This window comes from Pectinophora gossypiella, chromosome Z, assembly GCF_024362695.1.
Source record: "Pectinophora gossypiella chromosome Z, ilPecGoss1.1, whole genome shotgun sequence".
Classification (NCBI taxonomy): Eukaryota; Metazoa; Arthropoda; class Insecta; order Lepidoptera; family Gelechiidae; genus Pectinophora; species Pectinophora gossypiella.
Window position 1 is genome coordinate 9,589,009 of NC_065433.1, and position 20,846 is coordinate 9,609,854.

At 36.6% G+C, this 20,846-nt stretch overlaps 2 protein-coding genes across 4 annotated transcripts in view; one reads left to right on the forward strand and one right to left on the reverse strand.

The window, feature by feature from the left end:
• Window positions 1-5,279: 5,279 nt before the first annotated feature.
• On the forward strand, window positions 5,280-8,365 carry LOC126379862 (3-hydroxyacyl-CoA dehydrogenase type-2). Its single transcript, XM_050028829.1, has 6 exons — window positions 5,280-5,545; window positions 6,029-6,193; window positions 6,463-6,627; window positions 7,195-7,323; window positions 7,475-7,583; window positions 7,914-8,365. The coding sequence occupies exons 1-6, from the start codon at window positions 5,537-5,539 to the stop codon at window positions 8,102-8,104; spliced, it is 768 nt and encodes a 255-aa protein (XP_049884786.1). The 5' UTR covers window positions 5,280-5,536; the 3' UTR covers window positions 8,105-8,365.
• Window positions 8,366-8,439: 74 nt separating this feature from the next.
• LOC126379853 (nuclear hormone receptor FTZ-F1) overlaps window positions 8,440-20,846 on the reverse strand; it is a 64,051-nt gene continuing 51,644 nt past the window's right edge. For 2 of the 3 annotated variants that reach the window (XM_050028809.1, XM_050028808.1), the window contains 6 exons: window positions 17,640-17,898; window positions 17,288-17,388; window positions 17,020-17,162; window positions 16,782-16,841; window positions 15,638-15,687; window positions 8,440-14,765 (listed from right to left, as the gene is read on the reverse strand). In XM_050028809.1, the coding sequence (XP_049884766.1) occupies window positions 15,639-15,687; window positions 16,782-16,841; window positions 17,020-17,162; window positions 17,288-17,388; window positions 17,640-17,898 (612 nt within the window). In that variant the 3' untranslated portion in view covers window positions 8,440-14,765; window position 15,638. The remainder of the gene's footprint in view (window positions 14,766-15,637; window positions 15,688-16,781; window positions 16,842-17,019; window positions 17,163-17,287; window positions 17,389-17,639; window positions 17,899-20,846) is intronic. The other variant, XM_050028810.1, reaches the window with a different exon arrangement.

The following is a 20,846-nucleotide window of genomic DNA, read 5'->3' on the forward strand; positions in this document are numbered from 1 at the left end:
ACATATTAGTAGTCGTGACCGTACATATAGGTAGGTACGTAGTGGTCAAACACATTACACTCCTTTTTACTATGCCGTAGTTGGATAAACATGTGGGAATTCTGTACAGTTCGTTAAGTTAAGCGGTTTTGAGCCGCCTTGTTAATTTCGTACAAGTCATAATTGATCATGACGATTATTATGAACATTTCATCTTTACTACAAATAAAGGGGTATGTGGATTTGAATGGCAAATTTAATTGACAAATACATATATAACGGTCAATAACATAACCCTCCTTTTTGCTTTTCCGTAGTCGGGTAACTGAGGCCTAAGCCGCTGAAAGATGTACTTCAGGACCCCGATACAGACCCCGCCGGCGTGGTCGACGACTTCCCTCTATCAGCGCTTATCGCTATCGACCCACTAGGGTCGATTAATTCTTTCAAATATTTTTCCTCTCAGACGACATCCTGAGCCGTGGTTCGCGCCCAACTGGGTACCCTCAGGCCTGTTGTCTTAAACGTTATACCGGGTGAGAGCCTTTAGCGCTCCCCATTTGTCCGGCCAAGTAGTTAATGCCACCTGCGGCAAATCTACTATAAGTCCGTCAAAAAAAATGCTGTAAGATGGCGCCCAACATGTGCCTCTGTATGTGGCGAGATCCAAAGTGCACCACGAATTTTACTTCTAAAAAATTCTACTGAGGAGAAACACACTCGTCGTTGCAAAATATTGTCTTAGGTTAGGTACTTACATCATTTTTTATAGCGGCATAAGGATATTATTAAACATAGTAAGTCGGGTGACTACATAGACAACCTACCTATTTTAATTGTTTTAATAATTATAAAAAGGATAAAATCGAGCAAAAGAGTGCGGCCTTAGTCTTCCAACGGAAATTTTCTTCCAAAAAAATCCTAAATCACCAAATTTCCGGGTCATATTGTTCTTGTTACTTTTTTCTTCATAACACTTTAAGAAACACATTGTTATACTTGCAGAAATAACAATACGTCTTTAACAAAAACCATCTCAAGTAATATTATCAAACATCCGCAAAAAAATATAAAAACATTTACATTTACTCGTATTTGTATAGGATTCCAACAACACATTAATTGATAAATATTGTTTGCGCACGAAGGTCCATGTTGCTCTAAGTTTGCGCATAACATGGGTACTTCTGGATGTGGTCCATTACCTACGTTTGACCGTACAGGTTGACCATCTTGTCCCACTCACGTCCCCAAGCGCGGAAAGAACGTCGAATAGGTACACCAAAAGTTTCCATAATGATGAAATCCACCATACTGCGCGCTAACGCTAATTCTGAAGAACTTTTGAATCTGGTTACCAATTATGCGTAGTGTAATCACTAATTATAATAATTTGGTAGATTAATTTTGATGGTGCAAGTGATTTTAACGATAAAGCAACAGTGGTTGCGCTTTAGAGTACCTACCTACCTAATCTTCAGCTGTCATAGAAAGCTGAGAAGCTTTCTTTCTTTTTGTCGACTACAATCTCTTGTAGTCGACAACAATTTGTATGCCGTAAATTATAGTTATTTTGGGAAGGTAGTTAATGTAATTTTAGCAGTGTGTCTAGCACCTAGGCCGGGTCCTGAGGCCGGAACAAACCTTCTGAATGTTTTCATTTACGTTAGGTATCACAGCTGAAACAATTATATACCTACTTACTTAGTAGATTGATCATTCATACCGGCCCGAAACATAATGCCAAGAAAAATGTTTTGCTACTAACAATATAAGTACTTACTTACTTAGGTAATGCACTTTTAATATTTTATTTTTACAATTTTAAAAGACAATTAGGTAAAGTTCTGTCAGGAACTTTACGATCGAACAACACAGAAAAATGAGACCTGTCTGTTACAAACACAATGTAAAATATCACGTAATAGATAAGTTATAGAATTCTGAGAGGATTCACAGATTCATCTAACATTGCCGAATAAACAACATAGCATTCATTGTTCATTGTCTTCATTTCACAAAAACAGTAGGTAAGGGCATGGGACCGTAGATAGAATATTTTTAAAAAGAAATAACCTTTTCCCACGCGTGTTTGTCATACTTATACCTTCTGCCCCTGACAATGCACACACATATCCGAGTTTCCTTATAAAAAAAACTATTTGCTCCCCTTATATAGGTTTTTTCCCTACGTTCAAGCATAAGTTAAATACCTAACTAAGGGTTATAACATAAACGATAAGTACTTACTTATAACATAACTAATAATATCCAAGAACTTTGACTTAGACAGACTTTGTTTCTCCTTCAAGAAACAATAAGTAGGGTAGTTTCCAACTGGTCAAATCAGTTACTTTTTACTAAACGTAAAAACACGAAATTACTATGGAATTTGTATGAAAAACCAACCGGTGACGTCATAGAAAAACGTGACAAAATGTCGCACTTATTATTATGTAAGTATTACATTTTTCTTTAAGTATAAAATTTTTCCAAATAAGTTAAATAGAAAAAATAAAATATTTTTATCACCTTTAGAACTGTCTTTATTTAGTACTTAATCAGAATTTCATAATTTATCTTTGACCTAGGAAACTACCCAATTCAAGACTGAGTCATGGTGACTGTGAAATTATTAGTATATTGGCTACATTAACATTAAGTACCTTATTCCAGAAACACAATTTTCGTATGCCAATCTATCCTAAGAGTTTGCTTACCACGGCATATGACCACGGGTGGATCTCCTAAACATCACTATTCGGAAGAATATTTTCTTGTTTCATTCTTTTTAGAGGGTGATTTGTCAATGATCGGGTTTTAGTTTTCAAGCTCAGGTATATTTTATAAGGTAAACATTACGGGTAAATATATCGGCAAGCTAAACTTCAGGTTATAATAAAAACTTTCTATATACGAACTTCCGTGCGTAGCTTAGAAGCTACAGTTAACACGTAGGTGCGTTGTAGATACTTAAAATAAGTAAGTACCTATCAAAATGTTTGTTTTTGTGTTTCGGCGATACGGCTAACCATCTAGTACCGCGTTGGTCTAACAGCTCGGTCAAGCGTGGGTGCTTTGTTTACTCAATTGATACAATTTGGTGGTCGTAAGCTTATGTGTTTTATGTTTCCGTTTGTTGTGTGGTACTCCTGCATAAGCAACTCCAACTCTCTGACTCCTACCACAGATTACGTAACTCCAACTTTGCTGGTGTTTATGCGCTGCTGACGACAAAATTTGGCGCTGCCAACATGGTAATCATTAACGTACTTCTTGCTTATTTCTCCTAACTTCTTAAATGTGAATATGTACTCTTTTGTTTCGTCGATAAGACAAGTAAGTATATACTTAATAAATAGCTGTGGCATGTACCTATGTAAAACTAAATAAGTACAATGAAACCAGTCAATTACGAATACGATTCAAATGCTAGTCTACGTATGAAGCTCGGCAAATAGTTACGAAAAGATAGGAACCATATCTACCACGCATGCTCGGCCGGTCGATGCGCTCCGCCACCGACATCTTCAGCTTGTCGAGGTCCACCTTTATGGTCCGCAGGGCAGTCTCCAACAACTCGTTCGGTCCAGTTTTCAGGACGCGCAGCATCTCAGAGACATACTTCAAAATACTGTTAGTTCTTTCGTGGAAAGTGGCATCTAGATGGTTCAATTTCCTCTCGACGGATTCAATCATCTTCAGATACCGTTCACTGGCCATAAGGGTTTCCACAAACTTCTCGACGACGACTTCTCCTTTGACGGCGCGGCTGGTGGCGGCCGCCGGCAGGTGGGTGTCGATGTCCTTCTTGTTGAAGTATATGTTCTCTTCATAGTCTTCATTGCTTTTCTCGTGGCTTCTGTCGTGAACCCTCTCGCGGGTCCTATCATGCACTTTGATGTTTTCTCTTACAGCGAGTATAGTCGTGATCAACGACAGAGCAAACAGGAGATTTCTTGGCCACATATTGACTGAGAGCACCGACAGGTCTCAAGCTACAACTTGCAATGATCAATCTTCCTGATCACATTCGACTCGAAGACTTATTATAAAACATTAGAATATGAACCCATTGTTACGAAGATGTTAATAATTTCTTTAAACATCTTCATTATTCGAAAGGCTTGTTATAAAAGTAATAGCTGTTACAAATTAAATGTTATTATATCGTATCGGAACGAGGGACAATGGGTATAGAGATTGAAAAAACTATAAGGAACATACAATCTAGACTGCACAGGATATGATAGACCAAATGAGAGTGGTAATAAGAGATATGCGTCAACATGGGTGTATAAATATATTTTTTGTTTGATAAAATGCTTTTTAATCGTGGTACCTACCATTGGTCAGGAGGTAGATGCTATCACCATGGGTAAATACAACTTTTTTTTTAAATAACGACGTCACCGAGCTTTGTCTATTTGTCCTTAGTTAAAAATTACAAAAACTAACCAAAAATATGTAAGTAGTTTAATTTAGTTTTGTCACCTTTGCACGTATTTATCTTCTTAGGTATATCTGATCATGTATAATCTACTTAGATGGATTATCTACTTTTTCTTCTATCGTGTGGGTCGTGAGGTAGATTATGGTGTCAAGATTACTATTGAGTCGCCGAAGGCGCCTGATATGGCTCATGTAACGACTACTTATTTACATCAGTAAGTACCTAATAAGTAACCGGGACCAACGGCTAAACATGCCTTCCGAAGCACGGATCATCTTACATTCGCACAATCAGATAATCAGCCTACAATGTCCTAACCAAACTAAGGATCACAAAGTATTTTTTGTGCTATGCCCCCACCGGAATTCGATCCCGGGATCTCGGATCGTGATCCCAAACGCTCAACCCACAGAGGTCGTTGATCGACTATCTGTTGGTAAACAAATTGGTTTGGTTGTACTTGTAACCAAAACTTTGTCTGAATTTTAACTGTGTCTAGCTATATAATCCTTGGTCACAGTTTACTAAAGCGTAGTAACATCTTTCAGCCAAAAGATCGGGCAAAAATATCGGCCATCAAAACGCGAAGCCGGCCGGTACCCTGTGTTGCTCTATGACCCCAAGTATAGTTTGTGACAGAGGCTCAGTAAGTACAAGTGCCCAGATGGAGCTAAAATACCTAGGTACCTCCTGTTTGCTTTATTTACTTATTCATTTAAATAACATTATTTGTTAGTCAGTTCTGGTAGGGTAAGAAAAGCTTATTATAATCAACAGAGATTTCATTAAAACGTTCAATTTCTAATCACAAAACAAACTACCTATTTAGTTTCAGAACGCACTTTAAAAAGTAAAATTCATTCGCGCGCTGCGCTATAATGCGAATGTAATCTCAATGTTTATTTTTCGATAAGTTTAGATAAGTTTTATCATAATTAAATTGTACGAATACCTACTATTTATCGTTAAACAACGTCAACATTTAATGAGAAGTGTATTCTTCATTGCATAATCGGACTACTGCGACCGGCGAGCATAGGTTAATTTATCTTATTACGAGTCTACTGAGCGTTACTCTTTGTAATTAAAATTTTCAGCAGAAATATGTTTAAGGTACGTATTCATACATTATACTGTTTATTACAATAATAATCCTATTTTATTAATTGTAACCTATAATATTATGTTGTTATAAAATGGACCTACCCAAGGTTCGTTGCTCTCAGCATCTTAGTTTTACTTTTCTCATTATGTTCAACTTCAAATGTAGGTATTATTTGCAAATTTTGTATATTTTTTCCGTCATCTTCACTTACTTTTAGATAGAAGGGAAATAAATAGATATTTTCTAGAAATTCTTAACTTCTCATGCTCTTAACATACATAACCTAAAGTGCAAAAGGCAACAAAATCACTTTAGAATGATGGAACATTTTCCATAAAGAAAATATTTAGATTTTGACTCACTTTTTTCACTAATAAATATGTTGCTATTTCAATGGCTACTAGGGACTCCCCTGAATACTCTAAACTCTACTGTATAGAGAACTAAAAGTTACAAATATAGACCTCTTTATTATGTGAGTTACTATATAGGGTTTAGTGGGTTTGGTGACTGGTGGAGCATCAGGCTTGGGCCGTGCTACTGCTGAACTGCTAGTAAAGCAAGGAGGTCGGGTCATCATCTGCGACCTGCCTACCAGCAAAGGACAAGAAACTGCCAAGCAGCTCGGAGAAAATGCTGCCTTTGTCGCTGTGAATGTAAGATAACTAAATTTAACTAATAATAATAACTTGTGAATATATTTTTTTACATGGGGCTAAACGTTAAATTTGTGCTTTTAAAAAATAAAATATAGTCTGGGTTCTAAAAAATAAAGTGTAGTGAAGAAACAGAAATGTTAATAAGACAAATCTTATTGTCAAAATTGTATGTTCAACTTCAAATTCATACCTATATATTCAGAACATCATTTCAGAACAGACATTATCTTTCTGTACCACATGATCATTATACAATTGTGTTGCAGGTTACCTCAGAAGAAGATGTGAAGAAGGCATTGCAAGCCACACAAGACAAGTTTGGGCGTCTAGATGTAGCTGTCAACTGTGCAGGCATTGCCACCGCTGCTAGGACTTACAACTTTAAAAAAGAGCAGCCTTTTGATATTAAGGCTTTTCAGAAAACTGTTGAGGTACCTAGGTATTTTTGCTATTTTTATCAAAGTATGTTATGTTTAGAGGGCTTAGTTTTCCGCATTTAGGCTCTAATATAGTCCATTATATGTGCTTTTGTTGGCTACTTAAGCCAAGCTAACTCCTTCCAGAAGCTCAAAGGATTTTCACAGGCTTCATACACCCCTTTCCGTTGACGATTTTTACCGTTTGTGCGATCACTTCCGTGCATTCCAGGATTACATGGGAGCCAATTTCTTCTGTATTCAGACAGCCAATAAATATTTCAATTATACACCGCTATGTATGAATGCACAGCTATGTTAGTGGTCCTACTGTATGTAGGTAGTTGCTAGATCAATGGGCCCAGAGGATGAGTTATTCATTTAATGACGAAAACCAACTTCCCTACTGTCTTAAATAAAATATTTTTGTCTGAAGAAAACCCCCTTTTTCGTTTTACTAAAAGTAAGTTCTTCGGTTCAGATTGTCACTGATTAAGGATCGCATCTCAATTGTAAAAAGACATCCTATATTACAAATATTGCAATTGATTGTATGAAGGAAAAAAATTATGTAACTTTCAGGTGAACTTAATTGGAACATTCAATGTCATTCGTCTGGCGGCAGGTATGATTGGGAAGAATGCTCCCGATGGGGATGGGCAGAGAGGTGTGATCATCAATACTGCTAGTGTGGCCGCTTTTGATGGACAGGTAATAATTAGGTTATTCAAATGAGATTGTAGTCTATAATAAGGTTATTCTAATTAAAAAGTTATACTAATATTAAAATTGAAAATATTCTTAACACAGGAAATACATGAATGTATGTTTTATATTAAGTATAACTTAACTCCATCGATAGATTGGACAAGCTGCCTATGCTGCATCTAAAGCGGGTGTGGTCGGCATGACACTGCCGATAGCACGAGACTTTAGCAAGCAAGGTATAAGGGTCGTCACTATTGCACCAGGTAAGACTTTCATTCTATAACTTGCAGTGAAATGAAATGAAAATTTTAGGTCATAAATGAGGTTGGTATATAGATGGAAGTGGAAGGTGTATAGTGTGTAGGAGGGAGTAACTTACAGTCTGCAGGAGGAATTTAATTGCATTCACATATCAGTGTAAGGGTAGAAAATCATAACCATTACATGTATTCTTTCACTTATTAGTCAGTTCACTGATTGATCAAATGCGCACCATTGTCATAAAACTCACTAAATGTGACATCAACTGCAAAAAATACAACACACCTGCAAAACTGACAAATGCAGTTGCTTACTAGCTTTTTATATTTCAGGTTTATTCCGAACACCAATACTGGAAATGCTGCCAGAGCCAAAGATTAAGGAACTGGAAGCAACAGTCCCGTTCCCGTCACGACTTGGACACCCTTCAGAATTCGCCCTCCTTGTCAAAAGCATTATCCAAAATCCCATGCTCAATGGTGAGACTATACGACTTGATGGCTCCTTGAGGATGCAGCCCTAAGAGTGACAATGTGAGTGTGGATTTCACTTGTGTAGTTAGTGTAGATAGCAATATAAGTGACAGTCAGATGGACTAGTCGGACTTATCCACAATAGTGATTCACAGCATATACCATATAGTAATATGTAGATATTATTTACTATCATACAGTGCATTTATAAATTGATAAGTAAATGTTATAATGTTATTGTTTTTGTAGCTGTAATGTCAATTGTTACTGTAAATTTATGATGGTTCATATATATACTTATATTAAAAACTTGTAGTTGTATTTCATTACTCTCTGGTCACGACGTACGGAACGGAGTCCGCGCAGAGGCACAAATAAAGACGCATTTATTAAACGAAAATATCATTTATTTCTACAATAACGAGCGACGGCGGTGGCGAGCCGAGGCCCCGCCGCCGGCGCGTACGTGCGTCTCACAATATTTATTAATCACCAAGAAAATAAATACATTGACGATGCACGGGCGACATCTCACACCGCCATAAACATGTATCTATAATGCAATCTAAAGTAGATCATCGTCTTTACAATTTAAACTTAATGACACATCTAAACAATATGTTGACAATAAAAATAAGTTTAGCGACAACAATAACTATTATTTTTAATGTATAAAAGATGTAATGTGAGGTAATGACATGGTACAAGTGTGGTTACGATAGATAACATGGTTGCTCCATTCCAACTGAACTACTAAGCTACTTAGGTATTGATTCTCTAATTTTATATTTATTAAAAAACAGGTACAACTTTACTAAAGCCTGTACTCAGATAAAAATGGTATTATCACAGAAAATCAAATAAAATATAATAATTTAACATTATTTTATTAGTTAGCCATGTGCTTGTGAGTCACCCAAGTTCAATGAAAGTAGGAGCAACCTTATTCTACTAGCCTTTATGATTGAAATCCTCTGGTATATATGTACTTATAATGTAAACATATATCGGTCAGGGACCGAGATGCGAGGGGTGTGTTCCTCTCGTGGCTTATAGCGAGCCTTAACATTAACATTGGGAACAGGCCCATCCTGGCTTGCAGTTATCCTAACTTGTTATATTAATAGCCACGTATACGATTCCCGATTCTAGACCTCTCCACCGTCTAAACAGCAATACATAAATAGCCGTAATGTCTATGGTATCTAATAAATGATAAAACTTTGTCAACAGCAAAATGCGACAATTGCATTGGTATTTGCCAGTCCCACATTTCAGATTCAACAATAACCACATTAGATTGAATAAAAACTTTGTTTACCTCGCCCTACCTATATGTACAATTAATAAAATAGAACTAACACGGCTCGCAAAATAAAGTTAGGTGCAACAGAAATAATCGCTTAGGTACTTAAGATTTTACAGCTAGTATGAACCCTTCAGGCTGAGGCCTGTCGATTCGCTCAAATTCACGTCCTCACATAAACTTAACCAAAAGAATACTATACACAGACTATAGTTAAACAACATCGACTGAGATTAAATCTAACTTATCGTTAATGAACAACAAAGTGGTTAACTTACAAGTGTAACGCGTCACTCAATGCGCGTCACTTACCGTTACGATTAGCTTTATTTTGGAATGTGTGCGACACGTACGTACCCTTACATTGAAACCAATCACCTAACACCCGCTAACTATCGACAAAGCGTGTGATGAAGACAGACTATTGCGTGTAAGAGAGGAGAGGTCCGCTGTGGCCAGCCCGGCGCTGGAGGCACCTCGAGGAGTCGTGGCGGAGGAGGCGGGTGTATGATGTGACACTGCGCGGCCGAATCTGAGCGAAGTAACAGCGCCCGAACTGGACCGGCCGCGGCGCCGCCACCGGCGCAGTCACCGGCGGTGTCGCCGCGCCCGACTATACGCACTTATCAATATTATCTACTACTCTTCACTTAGCATCTAATTGAACTCAAAATGTACATTTACATAGAACACTCATCGTGTATCTTATAATTCTAAAATACTTATAATTTTAATTCATAAATATAGATATTACTTACACATACATTAATAATACAACATTACGCTGTATATTATAACATAACCTTAGACGTAAATAGTAGGTATATTCAAATGAAATATTTCAAAAGATGATAGTTGTCAATAAAAACCAAGAAGCAAAGGATAGAAATGACGGTTACGATTATGCTGAATGATGATAAATTATGAACACTGGCACCTTCACATATAACCGCTTATTGTCCAAGGTGATGACAAAAGGTAAGGTGTAGCATGCCTCTGTGAGGCATCACATGACAGGGGCGTGGAGGTGGGCAGAGCCCCGGCGCCCGGGGCGCGCGCTCGGACTGGACAAACCCTGTACGATCACTTAACTAATGGCACACGACGCTGTAACCTTGCTTTACATCACGTGGCGACGACCACTGTGTAATATACTACATATTCATACGTATATAACAAATAAATATTAAACAAATACATATAATATAAATAAATACTGTCCCGTACCACAACAGGTAATAAAATCATCTACATTTGCACTTAATACAGGTGACACAATTGTGCAATTAAAAAATAGGTTTATGTGTGATTATATCTCAAATATATTCATTCACACAAGTACCATTAAAATAATATCAATCGAATAAAGTATTCGGCGCATAAAAAATCCAGACCCGGTGGAAATAAATTGTATGTCTAAATTCGCAGATTATCAATTATATGCTGAAAATATGCATTCACTGCATATTTTTGAAAATCGATGACTTTATACCTGAAGTTACTATTTACTAGTTTTCTATTTTAGCATAAGTATTTTTAGTGGCATTTATACTTCCTACATCTGCACAAAGAACATCGGGTACACCAGAAATTAACAACAGGAGCTTATATGAATAGACGTTAATAATGCAAATCGGCTATTTAAAATTATGACTGTTCAAAAGTAATACTTATTTGTATACTTTGGTCAGCTTTTAATTTCGACATCTCAGTACTATTCGTATAATAATAAATCATACGTAATAATCAGCGATGAAAGTAAAATATTATTTTAGGATACGATATTTTTCTGGTGTTTACATGTATACCAAAATAAATTATTTAATAATAAAGGATATTACGTTGTCGTATATTCCAAGGGTATATTCAGATTATTACGTTACTTCTAAGTTATTTGTGTGAGGAAGTAATTAGCCTTAACCACTGAATATCACAGTAACGCGCATTGTAATTGATAATCTGAGATATGTTTCGTTTGGCCTTTGTTGTTTTCCATACTTCGTAAACAATGTCTCTTTCTACTACTTATTTCTGTGGGTCAATGAAAAAATAAAATATTAAAATTTCGTAAGTTATGACAAATTTCATTTTTTTTATATGATTCCTAGTAGTGATGTTCCGGATATCCGTATCCGTGTCCGTTACTTTTCACGCGGATCTTTTACGGATCTTTTTCAGGTGATTAAGTAGAATTATTAAATAAAAAACTATAAAATTCCATTCAGATTGTTTTACCATAACCAACACAAAAGTACTACCCGCACAATGCAAGTTAAAACGTGTCCTGCCTGACGATGCGGCGAGCGAAGACGTCAACTATCGTTTCAAGGTCGCGAGCGCCGACACCAATCGAATAATATCGAATAAGAAAATTAAGATCCGTATCCGCGGATATACATTTTTAACGATCCGGCACATCACTAATTCCTAGTATTAGAAAAGTGATTATTAATAATAATATACATATAAAATAATACTGTAAGTAGTATAGCATTATAATCAAATATAAATGTATATAATTACGTAAAAATATTTAATTAAATGGTAACATGTGTTTGGTAAAATAAAATGCACAAAACTAATATAAGGAATCTACAGCCGATATAAGCGATTTCTCATAATTTAACATTTAAACTGAACAAATAGAATAGTTAAAATCATTGGACAAAAGCAGACTTTTAAAAACGACCCTATCGTCTATTAACGAGGTCTATTTCTGCAGAAAGTCGTATAGGAAGAAAGTCATATGCAAAAATTGGTCACCACCTGTCGTGCCTCTAAAGTACGGATATTAAGACCCACACAGCCTAGTACCTAACTATGTCATACCATCACAGATCAGCTTTGCTTTAGATAAAGCAATGAAACGTGTGAAGCTGCGAGATACGGCGCGCCGTCGCGGAGGGCACCTCCCTCGACACTGGAGGCGAGAGAGGTCACCACGCTGATTCCTTTAGACTAAGGATGCTGTGCCGGGTTCCGACAACTTACTAAATCCAACACAAAGATTGCAATGACGAACCTTCAAATCGTTTAAACATGATTAAATATATTAATATATTTAAAAAATAGTAACTGAAAACTATTAATTATTGTTATGTATAAAATATATAAAATATAAGTATAAAATGGAAAATAGGTATTTATACAAATTCAGTGTCAGATATCCGAGACATGCATCATATTTATTCCAAAAGAAGTTTCATGAAATCGCAGCTTCACCGTTATTATTATGTATTAATTAATATTACTTGTTAAATAACAAGATATACACACGTGGGGTTTCTAACTGATTCTAACTGTATATATTTACATAGATAATAATTATATTTGTGAGGTGGTCGATTACAAAAGAACTTGTAGTTATAAAGCAGAATGCCACAAAAATATCGAACGTGTCAAATCCTATTATTAGGTAAATTTTTATAAAATCACTCTGACTGTGATGACGAGTTCAACTATTTTGTATTATAATAAATTGTACCACAACATTATTTTAAGGAACTTTGTATAACTTGGTTGTTTCATTATCGCGTAATATAATGCTAGGCAGGTACTACTGTACTCCCCGTTCTATTATCTGTATGATGTCCGTTACTTCATGCTAGTATTTACGTCTATTACAGAGGTCGTCAATCAAGAAACGTTATAACAAAAGTAAATTTAGGATTTGCAATAACATTAAATCAAATATCTAACACTGAGAATGACATGATCTAAAAGTGTTCACTGGACGGTATAGACAAAACGTGCAGAACTAACGTTCGTATGTGTCACATATAAAGCTTAGGTTACGGCCGAAGGCAAATTAATGGAAAACATCACTTTTATAATACCTACTCGTTGATGCGGCCTACTATATACTCGCACTTGGTGCAATGACACTAAGATACTCTTTATAATATATAAACATTCGCATTTAAACACAAACCATCAATCACATTTTCGATATAACTAAAAGCTTTCGTCACATACTCGAGTGTTCAATTGAGAGCCCACTCCATAAATATGATGGTGACAGTTGGATGGCGCACGCCACTCCAAGCTGTTGAGGATATACCCGCGCTCAATGGCCGCATCTGCGTCCACGCATCCAGGTTTATGCAATGGGCTCTCGCACTATATGGTAACGAAAATTCATTACAAAAATAAAACGTTCTCAAATTAAATTTGTAACGTGTTATGTTGGTACTTAGTTATTCATAATTACAACATATTGATATACATTTATAATTATGTCCACTTTAAAAGTTCATCATTAGAGTTTTACGTACGCTACTATATTTTAATTATGTTAGAAAAATACGAAATCATGTACTTTCAGTTAACATATTATATATGTTAATAAAGAACAATATGTTTTATAAAAATACATCATCTTGCTCGACCGCTGGTCGGTAGACGCTAGTACCCATATATATTTTTAAAAATCTATGATTTTTAAGGCTTCTTGCACGTATGTTGAGAATATTTTACATAATTACATCGTAAGTAGAATAATTCACTGTAAATGTGCTACATATATTTTATTTACAAGGATAATAGCTTGATTTTGTACTGGTATGGCCGATAAAAATAATTTTAATTACAACATTTAGATAAACATCTTTAGAGAACAAATGTAAATTTTAAACATGAATTAATTGTGATTAAATTGTTCTTATTTTAATATACATAGACGATTTATTTTTTAAACATCAACTCGATAAAATCTGAAACATCTCAAGCCAAGTAACTATACTCGCGGCACTTGCATTGTACTCACTCAAGTCAAAAAAACACGCCCACGCCACGGCCGCAGCAGCTACGCCGTGTAACTACCACAACTGTGGAAACAGTTATACAATCCATTTAAAGTGCTTTAGTCTTAAAAAAGAAGAATAGTACATTATAAGTAACGTCGAGTGACAGGACGCTCGTAGGTACTGCAATAAAACTAACAATATTATACATATTTCTCAACTAACATTAAAACGGTTTTCTTCAAATTTCTTCGTTTATAATCACAGACGCTTTCCTAAAATATGTATTGTAATATATCCCATCGCTACGCACCGGAGTTAGAGAACCTAGTTTACAAAATGTACTTATTTAATTTTGAAGTAACACGTAAGACTGCTAAATAAATTAACCGTAGCTACACAAGACTGATGTATAACGTTTTTGTATATTTATGTTACAGAGATAAGGTAGATAAATATTTGTTTTATCTGTATTCGGACTAGGCACGCTCGGCTCTGCCAGCCGGCGCTCGGCGCAATAACTTATTAAATTTAATCACACACCAAGTTAAAACTAAAGCTAGTTAATAAGTAATATTTTGTATAATATTCTATCTGATGTGGTGTTCAGAGCGCTTGGCGCATCTAACGTCTCCGTCTTATTCTGCACTGGTTATTCAAGATCTGAAAACAGAAAGCGCCAACACCAATTTATTATGGAATCAACGGATAGAAACACGTATTAGGTGCATAATGTAAGTTATGATTTAATTATGTAGTTTTATTTTCCATATTTGCATATGCATGCATTGCGAAAACCTAGTAGTATTTCTTTAATGCATTTCTTGTAATGGGTTATGAAAAGTTAGGATTTTAATGATGAAGAAAATGCGCGTTGTTTTGGAAAGTTTGCTGCAAATGACAGTTAGAAGGTAACCATTGTATTTTGCGAGAAAAAATAGAGCCAAAGGTCAATAGAGGAAAATGTGGACCAGATTAGGCTCGTCTTGTTGTAGTCTAGCGTAATGATGGAGATAACACTCGCGGCGTGATTATTTAAGTATAGGCAATTTATATTTAAGTAGGTATCAACAGCATCGTAGACAAGACACGATGCACAAAATTAGTTTGTTACTTATGCTAAAAGTCGTAAACCACGAACGTAATCAATTCACTATTAGTAATATATCAATAAATGTAAATATTTTAACCCCTTTGAAATGATAAAATAAGATTTAAGCAATTATTTGTGTCTTAGAATTCCATTAAGAAGTAATGTACGGAAATATATATTGTATATTTTAGTTTTGCTGTAGGACAATAATGGATCCTTTCTCGTAACTTTATTTTAATTGAAAGTTTAAAAGCAGCCGCAACCAAATTCCCGTTGGATTTAAAACTATTTCTTAGTAAACTTTTCCTTTTTGTACCCCGATCCAATCCAAATTGTGGAAATAAGTGCTAAAATATAGTAATGTGATTAGAGTAAAGACATTGAGTGGTAATGTGCAGTTACATACGGATGTGATCTCAAGGTACAAAAGGAGAATGCTTACTCTAGATGGGAGAATGAGGCTCAATCGTGTCGCTTGGCAGGAAACCGCACCTGACATACACAACACAATTCATCATTACACAGTTACTATATGTACAATATTTGTCTAGGAAGTAGCACAAGATTAACATGCTAAATATAGACATCTCAGTGTTCTACCAAGCTTCACAAAACTATCACAAAAAGTGCTCATAAACAAGAATGATTCTTGCTCATAAGCATCAGATACACCAGAGTCAAGGCTCATATGAACATCGCGTTGTCACATTGTTTTCATAAATTAATTGGTCGTTGATATTGGAACATTGAGATGCACAAGATTCATACCAATACCAATATATTTTTCGTTGATTTTATCATATTTGCAACATTTTAATGGCCTATTTATTATAATTGTCTAGTCGTAATGTATTTTGCAAATACTAAATTAATGCGTGTGAATACACAAAAACAAGCAAGCAATGCTTCAAAAAATAACAATAACTGCCCAATTTTGTCGTGAATGATGAAAGGCTCGCCCCCCATTACATGGGACTTAAACATAGCTGGCGAGAAGTAGGTGTATGTATATTACTAAATGACACTATACACCTCTGCCTACCCCTTCGGGGATACAGGCGTAATGATGATATGTTATGTTAGGTTGAATGAATTCACTGGAAGAATCATATTCCAAAAATACAAAAATATCCACCACCCTATTTAAGTTTTGGATTTGTAATTTTTTTTTTAAGAATGGTTTGTCGTAAGTGTTATTTGATAACTCTATGCGTTATGAGTTTTAGATAGTAATAACACATGAGCGAAGAAAGAAATTAATTATTTTTTCTACAGAATGTACATAACTATGGTTTTACTGAGGTTTGTTTTAGTTAAAAATAACAATTTAATGTGATGTTTTTCATGTTTGTGAGCCATAAAATATTGGAGTTTGAGCCGTTCACAATGTAAATTGTAATTGTCGTGGTTTGTCGTAATTTTATTTGAAACCGTCACTTTATGTTTTCTTTCCTCGCTCGTAGTTTTGTCAGCGTGCAAATCTGGCATCTATCTGGTTTAGTGGCATTAAAAAAATGATAGCTACAATATGCTGGTGAAAGATAAATTAAATAACTTATGTCATATTATAGCATAGGGTAACGTACAATCTGTCTAGGGTCGACGTGTGCTCGGCATTCCGGTTAACCATTTCGCCTCCGTTCGGCCTAGAATAAGACACATTTATTGCATTTTTGATTTGCATATTCGTTTTTATCACTAGGTATTAGTGACGTATTTCGACATTTATTTAATTAGTGTTTTAAGGTTTTGTCTGCCTTTTTTTGGTAATAATATTTTTGGTGTTGATCTAAGACGGGTAGACTAGGAGAAGGTGAGACTCACTTGCGCTTAGCGTGCAGCATCTCCATGAGGAGTGTCTGCGTGGGCGCCTGGCCGGCGCAGTGCCGCTGGTAGAGGTGCTCCTCGCCCCGAGCCGCCAGCGCGTGGATCTCCGGGACCACCATCACCAGCTTGCCGAATTTATCCTGAAATAACAACAATGAGTGTTTTTATGCGCCGTTGTTATTTGTTGTGACAAATATATGTAGTGCTTCATGTAGAATTATCACAAATACAAATTAAATTAAAAAAATGAAGAAACCGGTGTTACCTGTATCGTGGGATAACATGTGAGTGTGTAGTCAAGCAGGGCAGCTTGCACTGTCTGGTAACCATCTCGGACGCATTTAACGTTGACGATGCCCCTCACCTCTGAAACCCCAAGAGTATGCTTCAAAATAAACACCCAACATGTAATTTTTAACCTGTAAGTGTTCTTAAGAGAAATAATGCTGTTGTCAACTCAACAGCTAATGTTTGGTCATACGAAAGTATTCAATTAAAAGCTGATAAAGAAAAAGAAAAATCATTCGCAAAAGGGGCAGAATTTAGGTAAAAACAATCTGATAACAACACAAATAGTCGGATTTGAGAATAAGATAAAAACTGACGACGATACTAACCGGGATTAAGTAGTAGCAAGAATTTGACGCATATGTAGTCCGGGACGTCGAATTTGAGCTCCGCCAGTTTGTTCTGAAGCTCGTTGAAGTGATCGGCCAGGGATGGCACACCTAGTAGTCCTAGGCAGAGCAGATCAAACTTCTGTCCATTGTGGAGTGTGGTCTCGTCTGGTAAGCCATTGTGCATCCTCTGGTGAAGATGATCTAAGACCAACATGTCGGACCATGAATGCTGCAGAAGTTTCATCTGATCGTCCACCTGGAACAAGGCATATCCGCAATGCAACACGTCCACATCGTTAAGGTTTCATCGCAATACGATGCCATGAGAATAATTTGCCGTCTAGAAAGTATAAGGGAACACGAGTAACGAAGCAATTCGTTCTGAGTGCATCAAAACTAATTTAAAGTTAGTAATTAGTCGCTTGCCAGTTCTATCTAATAACTATTGCATAACAGATGGAAACTGCCCCGTTACTCGAAAGTGCTTAACAAAAAAGAAAATAATATTTATGACATGCAAAGCCAAGAAACTTATTTCACAAGACGGCAAATAATTAAGTTGGGGATTCATCCTACGACATGTGCGTGCAGTGGAACGTGTGACGCAGTCGTCCGCTCTTATATCATTCAGGACCTACTATTGTGCATAGAATTTTCAGTTACGATACGTTTTCGTTATTAAATTAGCAAGTTAACTCGCGTTCCTATCTGACAATTTATAATCGACTCAGACTTCAGCGCTGTTCCGTGACCCAAATTTTATTGCATTAGAAAACACGGGGCGGTGCGCGAGCGCGTTAAATTTGCCGTTTACGAAATGTTACAACTGAATTTTAGAGCTTGGAGCTATTGCTACACCGCACGCCACTTGCTCAACACGATGAATCGAGATCAGACCGACGAAATCGAACTACCCTATCTATTGAGTCGATCTTTTCAATATAACTTAGAGTTTCAGTAACTATACATAAATCCTGTAAAGGAAGTCCGTTTTCATTGTCAGGCCACGTCACTCTGGAATATGAGCCCTAATAATGTAATATTGGGCACCGACCTACTCGTTACTGGTTATGGCAACCGACTACAATTTAGCTTTTATTCATAGCGCAGTAAAGTAGAGAAAAAGTATGAAGGCAAACGTGAGATGCGACCTTTTGGGCCGTTAGCTTTGGTTAGCATTCCCTTTAGGCGGCCATCTTGGCTCGCGTCGACGGTGCTTGGTAGCGCGCGAAGTAGGTCAAAGTCGCCTCGACTGCTTTTGATATTTACGTCCAACCGAAACTTTATTAACCAAAACGTAATAGATTAATCTGTATTTGGGTACAATATTAAAAAAGAACATATTCTCAAATTTTGATGTAAAAAATATGAATATACATCTATTCCTCTCCATCACCAATTTAAAGACATTGTAAGAAGTACAACCTCTTTCGATGACTTGTACCTACATATTATTATCATATTACAGCAGCTATGAGGCAACGCTGTATTTAGTGACCTGAATCTGTTAGAAAGAGATTTCGGAATGTGTTCTCTTTTTGAAAAGTAAAATGAGATATTGTGAAACCTATAGGTACTTGATTACCCAGAACCCTTGGTTAAAATGTAAAAAATCAAACAGTATAAGTTTGTTCAGCAAGAGTTTTTAACGATTCACCAAAATTGAAGCGCCGTGTGAACTGGGCGTAACAGTGACATAATTAGTAACGCCGCTTGCGTTATGAATAAATAATGTAAATAAATAAATAACTATCAAATATTCGATCTAATAATCCATAAAAAATAAAAATGTAGAGTAATGGCAACTAAATGTCGAATGTGAATTAGACTATGTAGAGCGTTAAAGGCATCGAATGTACCGAAGTGAGTCGTTGTCATTATTGGTCGTGTCGCAACCAAAGGTTGGCTAATGTCTAGACTACAAAGAGCAAGATATGATGTAATTCAAACACGGTATAAATGCATTAAACCTTTTTTATGTTTTAAAACATTAAAGAACGAACGCAGCCAGTTAGATGAATCGTTTAAAGATACTGTTGATCACTGAAGTTTCAGTCTTAACTCAAGCGCTATATCAAAATTACCTAGCTATTACTGTTAAAATCAGCCTTTAACAACCTTTAAGAGTAAAGGTCCGACTATTTTAATTCAACATGTACATATATCAAAGTAATATTAAAATAACAATTGAGATGCATGTATGACACAACGGCACGTCATCGACCGCTCAAGTTCATCGCGCCGCGGCCGTTATGTTATGCGACTAATCGTAACTGGTAATATTATGTAAGAGAAAGCTAAGAAAGGCCGACTAACTCGTTGCGTCTCCGTTACTGGCGGTTACGCGCCGCGGTAAAAAGTGCTTTCTCGCGGCAACTCGGCCACGGGCAGTGTGTCAAGTGCGCCGACGAAAGTGCAGCGTTGCCGCCTCGAGCCCGCCGCAGCGCACCGTTACATCACATCCGTCTGGAGAAAGCAATCGTAGGTCATCAACATCTCTACGCTGCTCTTTGTGTTATTTAACATCGTTCGTACTTTACTCTTTACGGACTGCCAACAATGAGCCGTTACAAAATGTATAAACGTATAACACTAAATTCTATCATTGTTTACATGGCGTTAAAGTTCTCTTGTTGACGTTTCCGTAAACAACTAAATATCTACAATATACAATTCATCTACGTTGTCGTCCGTCCTAATTCCGCGAATGGGTCGTAAATAAGCGCCGTCATTTTAGCACAAACAAAAATTGCTGGCATGGAGTGAAGGCAGCCTGCGAGAACGGGACGGTGGTACACGGAGCGGCAACGTCGCCCGCCCACGTGACCGGCTGCGGCTCTTGCGTAAGCGTACGACGACCACGGTGCGGCAGCCGCTGCTGCTCTCGCTCTACTCCACGCTGATTGACTCCTGCTGATTGATTGAACTCCCGCCCAATGTTCCTAATTGATCACTACGTTTATATCTAAAAAAAATACAGTTTACAAGCCGATTTCGCGGGAACGAAATATTTATCTCGGATTTTTTTTTTTAGGTACGTGTTCTAATCCTACTTTTAACCATTTAATTTAACCGGGGAAAAGATGTACTTATGCAACAATGTGTATTTTTAAGCACGTTTATATGTAGTATGTTTAGAAGGCGACGACAGCGGCAGGCGGCACGTTTGTCGTGGGAACTTGACCCAGTTGGTGCGGCGCGGCG